This window comes from Antrostomus carolinensis, unplaced genomic scaffold (genome assembly GCF_000700745.2).
Source record: "Antrostomus carolinensis isolate BGI_N321 unplaced genomic scaffold, ASM70074v2 scaffold1209, whole genome shotgun sequence".
Taxonomy (NCBI): domain Eukaryota; kingdom Metazoa; phylum Chordata; class Aves; order Caprimulgiformes; family Caprimulgidae; genus Antrostomus; species Antrostomus carolinensis.
The window spans coordinates 38450-47158 of NW_010337645.1; the positions used below are offsets into that span (position 1 = coordinate 38450).

An 8709-nucleotide genomic window follows, 5' to 3' on the forward strand; every position below is an offset into this window, starting at 1 on the left:
ACTAGGTGGCTAAATCCATATTCAGACCTGTACACAAATCCAGTAAGAGAGATTGCAGATTTTCAACTCCTAATTAAATCATGGGGAGAATTTGAAAGGTTTTCTCACTTGCATATACTTATATTTGAAAATATTTGCTGTTATCTTTGAAGGCAATGGGTTGGCCTATTGAATAATGAGGCTTATACAGGGAAGGTGACTTAAGCACTCATGGAGCAAAAGAGCCCACATCTTCTTTGCTTATTAGCCTGTGCCTGCACAGGGGCTTCTCCCAAGCAGAGGACACTGCCCTCGTCTGACACAGCCTCTTGGCAGCAGTGTCCATGTGTTACGGGTGCCAAGAGTTGCTCCTTGGGGCATGTGGGAGCACCGTCAGGAAGCTCACAGTTTTGGATAGAGTCTAACCTGTTCTTTGCCTGCTTTGTGACCTTGAGTGGAATCAGAGGGATTTAAAAGTTTTGTCTCCAGATAGCCATTAGGAAACAGTGATTTTATCCTGTCACTTCCAGCATCACTTCTGCTTGGGGAAGCCTCCCTTGTTGTGCTTTCTTTGGGCAACTTTTACCTTGGTCCTTTTTATGCTCTGCCATACACTGCATCAACATCTTCGACCTGGATGACATTTCTCTTAGAGAAGGCAGCAGAGAAGTGAGTGTTGGAGATGGATGAGAATGTTTCTGTACTGGATCAGTCTGCAGGGTATATTAATGGCAAGGAGACTGGTGACCAGAAGGGCGGGGAGAGAAGTCCCTATGGCAGTGCAAGAGTGTGGTTTGCAGAATGTCCTTGAACACAGAGTAAGCAGTGAGTGTGGTGGTGGAGCTGAGTTGTTAGGGGAGCAGGTGCTGCAGAGCTGTTCCCATCCCAGCTGTCCAGTATAAAACACAAAGGTTGTATTCAGGATCTCGGGAAGAAAGATGTATGCACAAAATACTACTCTTGGAGTAGTAGTTGATGGAATGGCACATGCTATAGGGAGTGAGATAGTTTGGACTCTGATGGTGGAAGGATGATAGAATCATGTTCTAAGGGGGTAAACTTAATGCCTCTCTACAGGGTATCCTCTACATATCCCCTCCCTACATATAGGACCATTGACAAGAAAGCTGGAAATACTATTTCCCCTTTAGACACCACATCATTTCTGTAGTGGTGTATGAATCTAGAGAGTGACTGAGGGAGCATCCTAGACCCATCTGGAAAGCTTTTCCCCCTTGGAGGAGAGGTGTTCAGGCACTCTGTCTGCTTCACTTGACTGTTGCCTACCTCCCTTCCATGCTCCTGCACTCCCTCGAGCATCCTGGCACAATGTTAACAGCTTCAACTCATCTTGTAGGAGCTAAGGTTTGAAAGAAATACCAATTTATTTTTTTAAAATTAATTTAGTACTCCTTTTTTTTTTTCTCTTAAGAGAAACCTTTGGCTCAGCCTTTGTGTGAAGTATGCCACCAAGTCATCCCCAGCTCAGTTAGCCCTGCAGTCAGAGGGCTGTCAAATTGGCAGGCCTAATTAGAACAAGACACATAGAGAATATTTTGTGGATGTAAAGTATTTAATTGTGACTAAAACACACAGAGGAAGAAGAAAGTTGCATGCTTGGAAGGACAGCATTACAGCTGGGCCAAGGCAGAGACTAGTTTAGTTCATGTCTAAGGCATGCTTGCCTTCTTCATGTACTGTTTTTGTAACTGTACAGAGTTGCTGAACCTGAATCTTCAGTTTCTTGAGTAGAATGCAAGAATTCTTTGAGTAATGCATAGGAACAGGGAAATATTTTGCTAGGCTCCTGTTTAAGAACAGACCCTTGTTTTGAATCATGGGAATGAATGCAGATCATGAGGTGGGTTTTTTTGTTGGGTTATTTTTTTGGTTTTGTTTTTTTTTAAAGCAGGGGTACAAATTCTTCTGGGGTTTGCTTGTTTGTTTGTTTTGTTGTTTGGGGTTTTTGTTTTTTTTTTTTTTTTTGTTTTTTCCATGAATCAGAAAGTAGTTCAAGAGAACCAGGGGAAACAATCATTTTATGTGTACATTATTCCAGAATTTTCCATTTGGAGTAGTTAACACCTTCCTCTGAAATACCCAGTTTAACTTCTTGTAAGAAACAGCTGCTGGCCTGATCTGGTGTGTGATCTGATGATGTTGCTTTTTGTTCCTAAGTACTTGAGTGCAGTGGTAAAAGTTCAGGGTATTATTTTTCAAGTGGTGCTGTGGAAGAAAGACACAATACAGCTGAGCTGAAGAGAGCATCAGAAGTGTTGCTTTTTCTTATGAGTAGTCTTTTCTCCCTCTTACACCTGCTATTTGTGCTGCTTCCAGACTGAAAATACCTATGAGGACAGGCGGTCACTAATACATAGGATAAAATTATCATTCTTTTCAAGTTTCTGTCTATAGCGGAAAAGAAAGAAGAGAATCGTTTGAAGAAACATTGACAGCAGTAGGCAGCTATTCAAATTTTGCCTGGTCTATTTAGATATGCACATTGGTTTTAAATATAATTCTGAACTTATCTAGTCTACAACAAGGTCAAGAAACAGAGAAATGTACCCTGTACAGATTATTTCAGACACAAGGCAGCCTGTATACATTTTCACCTTCCCACTCATACCCCAGCATCTTGCTGTTGCTATGTTTTTAATTCTCTTGGGTTGTAAATAGGAAAAAAAAAAAGAACTTGTTACTTTTTCACACTCTTGCAGATGGATAGATTGGAGCAGGTAGAACAGTGCTGGACTTTGTGCTGAATTAGAAAAAAGTCATGTTAGTGTATTCTCTGCTTCCAACGACCAGAATCACAGGGCTGAAGAAATGTGAAAATGTGAAGTTTCTAAATGAGACTGGAAGGGTTTTTACAAAAGGTCTACTCAAGCACAAAGTAAAGCTTTGGTCTTGGTGGAGAAAGGACACAATGAAATGGTTTGCCTCGTGAAAAGAAGAGGTCAGACCAAATGAGCAGAGTGGTAACCCTGAATGCTAAAATGTGTGGCTTCTATCTTTCACATGACATTGATGATCTCACCAAAGTGGAAAAGGAGTATTTGAAAAATCTTAGTTCTTTCTTTTTATTTTTACAGTTAAAGGATTGCTGTTATTTGGTATGTTTCTTAATCCTCCAGCTCCATGTGGTACATCTTCCTCAACTTCCCCAGACTTTCTGTATTTGTGGTTAACACAGAACAAATATTTTTCTTACCTAAGATGATGACAAGGGATTTCTTACCAGTTTTGCTTGTATAAGAGGAAAGGCATTTTTAAAACCTATATTTTTGTGAGTGGGATCTCTCAGCCTGTGAAGCAGCGTGGGAAAGGATTTCTAGAGAGTACATGAATCCATCTCCTATCATTGCCAGCACCTGACTCTTCTCCAAATTGTCACCTAATCACTGTATAAATCAATGCCCTAAACCTCAGAAAATAAAATAAATCTTGAATCATTAACCATCAGCCATCAGAAAGGTCACAGAATCACGGAATGGTTGAGGTTGAAAGGGACCTCTGGAGGTCATCTTGTCCAACCACCCTGCTCAAGCAGGGCACCCTGTGGCCAGTTGCCCAGGACCCTGTCCATATGACTTCTGCATATTTCCAAAGAGGGAGACTCCCCAGCCTCTCTGGGTGACTTGTTCCAGTGCTCCATCACAGTAAAAAGGTGTTTCCTGATGTTTAGACAGAACATCCTGTGTTTCATTTTGTGCCCATTGCATCTGTCCCTGTCACCAGGCACCACTGGAAGGAACCTGTCTCCATCTTCTTTGCATCCTCCTTTCAGGTATTTATATACATTAATAATATCATCCCCTCCCCCTGCCAAAGCCTTCTCTTCTCCAGGATGAACAGTCCCATCTCTCTTAGCCGTTCCTCAGAGGAAAGATGCTTCCATCCCTTAATCATCTTCATGACCCTTTATTGGACCCTCTTTAGAATGTTAATGTCTCTCTCCTACTGGGGAGCCCAGAACTGGCCTCACCAGTACTGAGTAGAGCAGAAGGACTTTCCTTGGCCTGCTAGGGATACTTTGTCTAATACAACCAAGGGAGCATAAGGAAGAACTTCTTTACTGTGAGGGTGACTGAGCACTGGAACAGGTTGCCCGGAGAGGTTGTGGAATCTCCCTCCCTGGAGATACTCAGAAACCATCTGGACAAAATCCTGGTCCATGTGCTCTAGCAGTCCCTGCTTGAGCAGAGTGGTTGGACTAGATGACCTTCAGAGGTCCCTTCCAACCTCAACCATTCTGTGATTCTGTGTACCGTTCATCTTCTTTGCAGCATGGGTGTGTTGCTGTATTCAACCTAGTCCACCAGGTTTTTCTGCCAAACTGCTTTCCAGGTGGGTGGCCCCCAACATATATTCGTGCATAGAGTGGTACCTTCTTAGGTACGGGACTTTGCACTTCTCCTTGTGGAACTTTGTGAGGTTCCTGTCAGAGTTGGAGTAGCTGACAAATCTGGGATGTGACAAATTAGGGCGTTTGCGACTGAATACAGCAGTTTGGCTGTGATAGTTTTGGCTTTGCTGAGCTCCTTTCCATCAACTTGTATCAGCTCTATGGGGCAAGGTGACAAACTAAAGCTTGGGGACTGGCCTGAAGAGCACAGGTTTTCTGAGGAGCACCTGAGGGAACTAGATTTGTCTAGTCTGGAGAAAAGGAGGCTGAGAGGAGGCCTTATTGCTCTCTACAACTACCTGAAAGGAGGGTGTAGCGAGATGGGCGTCAGTCTTTTCTCCCAAGTATGAAGTGATAGGACAAGAGGAAATGGCCTTAGGTTGTGCCAGGGGAGGTTTAGCTTGGGTATTAGGAAAGGTTTTGCCACCAAAAGGGTTGTCAAACACTGGACCAGGCTGCCCAGTGAAGTGGTTGAGTCACCATCCCTGGAGGTATTTGAGATGTGTAGATGTGGTGCTTAGGGACATGGTTTAGTGGTGGACTTGTCAGTGTTTGGTTTACAGTTGGAATTGATGATCTTAAAGGTCTTTTCCAACCAAAATGATTCTATGATTCTATTAATCTGTCTCCATGGACCACAGGGAAGTGCTTTTCCAGGGGAGGAGATTGCTGCATGTGTCTGTAGGTACCTGCCTGGGGTCTGAAGGTGGGTGACCACTTCACAGAGGGGTACTGCTTTTTTTCTCTGGTTCTTGCAGTGTGGTTTCAACGTACCAAAAGCAATCAGCTGGATGCACTGTGGCCTCCAGCAATTATGAGAAATGTCGAGGCAGAGCTGTCACGATGCTGTTACTGTGCTCGCTTGCTCTTTGAAATTGCTGGCTAAGAAAGATAAAGAACAGTTCTGACTTTTGTCTTAAAGCTGTCTCCTTGCCACAGTTTTATGGACAGTTAGGAAAAAGAAAACCACAAGAATTTTTCAGAGAAATTAATAGTTCATACTCGGAGCACTCTAGTCTCTTTTCACCTTGTTTAATACAGAAAGTGCATGTTCCTAATTGAACATCCCTGTAAGCTTGGGAAGCATGAGTCAGTTCACATTTAGATTTGAAAAGTTAATAAAATACTTCTATTTTTTTACCTTTTCACACTGCATTTTTTACATGCATTTTTGAGGTCATATATAAACAGCCAGACAAATGGTTTATGCTGTGCTGGTAGTGTATCACGATATTTAGATCTGTTCTTATTGCTAAAGGGTGAACAGCAGATTTACATTTGTGTGAATGTGATATTTATGCGGTAAGTTGCAAAGCCGAACTGTAAATTCTTTTTTTCTTGAAGTTTTATTGTCTTGTCTGTTCTCTGCTTTTCATCTTATCTATCCCAGGGCTTCCCTAAACTTTCCGAGTCCCTGGCTCCTGTCAGATAACAGACATTTAAAAATAAACCAAGCTAATGTAGAAACATTGTGTTTCCTTTCTTAGATGTAACATTTTCGTCTACTCAGCATTCAAGTTAAATAAATGTAAAACATTCTCCTGAACCCATTTCCTGTCCATAACTATCTGTGTAGTAAATGTCAAGTTGTGCATGGCTAAACTGAATGTTGAGCATCTTCTTCAGTGCTTTCAGAGAGGCATTTCCTTCCTGCAGATATTTGAATTTTCAGTTTTCCTGCTTAACACCAAGGTGCTACACTGCTTAAACCCCTGGCGTTTTCTTTGCTACCACTGATCTACCTCATCCATTGACGCATCCACGCCAGCTGTCACGTTTGGGCTTTTTTCTAGAAAATGACTTGATGACACGTTCCCAAGTCGGTGCTGCTGTCAGTAACGAACTCTGATTGCTCTTTTCTGAACGCTGCAGAAAAAATTCCCCAGGGGTGGCCCAGTGTGTTGGTCTCAAGCTACTATTAAGGCAGCTGTTTATCATTAGTTTAGCAGCTAAATGTATTTCTTAATGCCATTTAAAATCTAGTGCTTAATCTGTCTTTAAAGTATCAATGTTTTTTTTTTTAAAAAACATCTGAAGCATTGCTATCGATGCAGCCCTGATTTTTGCTGGGGTTTTTTTGTCTTAGTTTTGTCCCTGATGTCTAGTTGTGGCATGAAATAGTAAAGACTTAAGGATCAGACTTTTGGGGCTGCTCCAGTGGCCCTGAATCAGCAGGAGCCTTTCTGTAGCTGGGCAGGATTTGCAGACTTGGGAAGCCTTTGCATTAACTTCAGTGGCTTAGAATTAGATAGCAGCAGCAGAGTAACTTCCCAGAAGGCTGAAAGCACAATGTGATCCCTCTAACACAATGTCTTCAGAAGGCAGAAGAAAGAACAAGCCAGAGAATTTTGATTTTACTCAGATTTACTCGTGGTTGCCTTGAAGCAGAGGTATTTTTGCAAGGTCTTTAAGCCTGGAGCCTGAAGCTGTTCTGTGCAGCGATTTAGAGAAACTATTCAAGTCTGAGTCTCAATATCAGTGAACACAAAGGAGGTTTAAGAGTGATGAATGAGGTCTGAGTATTTCTGACACAATTTCCTCCTTTCCTGCAGGTTGGACAAAGTTTGCTCGGTTGACACGGGCCCTGACGAACAGCCGGAGCGTACTGCAGCAGCTAACGCCGATGAACAAAGCTGAGGTGGTGCACAAACACTCCCGGTTAGCCGAAGTAAGTGGGACAGACACCAGCCCGCTCCCTTTGTAAGGCAGGAAGAGATGGGGGGATAAAAAAACAAACCTATTCCCATTAATAAATAATATATTTAGAGGAAAATATTTCCCAACTCTGATATTTTTCATCCTCTCCTCTGCTCATCCTAAAGCAGCGCTATGTGCCAAGCCCATGTTTCTGGAACAGGTCATGCTCTTTCAGTCTTGAAAACGGTCTCTGTAGGTCACTTCTGCTTACATGGCCCTATTTCTGTGCATGTAATTCCCACTTTGCTGGTTGTTGCTTAAATTGGGGTACAGGGCACAGTGTGCTCCTCTGCATGCTGTCTCATGGCAACATGGAACCAGACTTGATGTTCTTGAGCCCTATAGATGATCAGTTACTCTCCTGGGGAAATGGGATTGTTTGAGAAACCTCTTTGTAAGTATCCCTGTCTGGGTCCCTGGGGTTGTACAGGCACACTGACAGATATACCTTAATCTGGATTTTCTTGCAAAGTAATTCCTGCAGTATTTTTCCTCATAATTTTTTTCTTCAGAACTGATGAAATGAACTCTTTGGCAGGTTGCAAACATCTCCTTAACAGTGCAGATGGTGCAACAAGTGAATGCCTTCAGGTTAACTGATGAAACAGAGGTACTGTTTTCATCTTCATAAAAAATATACAGGTCAAAAATATATGGTCAGAATATCTGGGCTACTGAAAATGACAGCCCTAGCCACCATGTGCCAGAGAGTTTGCCCTGGGTTTGATGCTAAGAACTGGTAGCAGCTTTAATTTTTTGTTGTTGTTGGGTTTTTTTATTTGTTCCTTTCTGGTTTTAGTGGAACTTAAAATCAGAATGTGAACCAACAGTTTTCAGGAGTTGGCAGTGTGATATTTTCACATGAATTTTCCCATCCGAATAGCTTGGATGACTGCTGAGTTACTCTCATGTATTTCTTTTCTGATTCATGACATTTCAGCACTCTGTTAATCTAGTTATATCCATTATTGGTTTAGTCTAGAGGAGGGAAGACTGGAGAAGATACGGTAACAATGTTCAAGTAAGTCTAAAGCAGTTGCATAGAATGAGGAAGGAAGTTGTTCACCAGGTCCACTATAGCTAGAGAAAAAGTAATGGAATTAAGTCACAGCAAGGAGGATTTATATCAAGCAGTAGGAAAAGCTCAGGTAAAGGAGAAGGTTGTACCCAGGAATAGGTTGTTTGGAGAGTGTGCAATCTCCTCTCTTACAAGTCGTTGATAGCTGCAAAATGCTTTGTAGGCGAAGTGCTGTCAGGAATGCAGCCTGAGTGGAGCTGTGCCATCACTGTACAGGCCCCATTTTCCATAATTTTGTGTCTGAGGAGGAGCGTTATTATCACAGCTCATCCCTTGCAGAATGTACTGCCCACCTTTACCAGGCTTAACCATTATTAGCCATTATCATTAGTTGTACACAAGAATAATGCAGCTGACTAACAAGTTATTGTGTATTCTTTAGTGATTTAAAATTAAAAATTCATGCAGCATGAAAGAAATAATCATTCTCGTTCAGTGGTCTCCACAGCCACTTGCCACCCACTCACCATGTCAAACTCAGCATGATATTATGTTAAGAATAATAATTATACTTCTACAGTATCATGGGAGCTCCTAAGCACTCCAC

At 42.1% G+C, this 8709-nt stretch overlaps 1 protein-coding gene across 1 annotated transcript in view; it reads left to right on the top strand.

The window, feature by feature from the left end:
- Positions 1 to 8709, top strand: part of LOC104530587 (potassium voltage-gated channel subfamily H member 5) — a 65320-nt gene that overhangs the window by 38417 nt on the left and 18194 nt on the right. The window contains exon 5 of the mRNA XM_010175226.1: positions 6940 to 7055. Coding sequence (XP_010173528.1) covers positions 6940 to 7055 — 116 coding nt within the window. The remainder of the gene's footprint in view (positions 1 to 6939; positions 7056 to 8709) is intronic.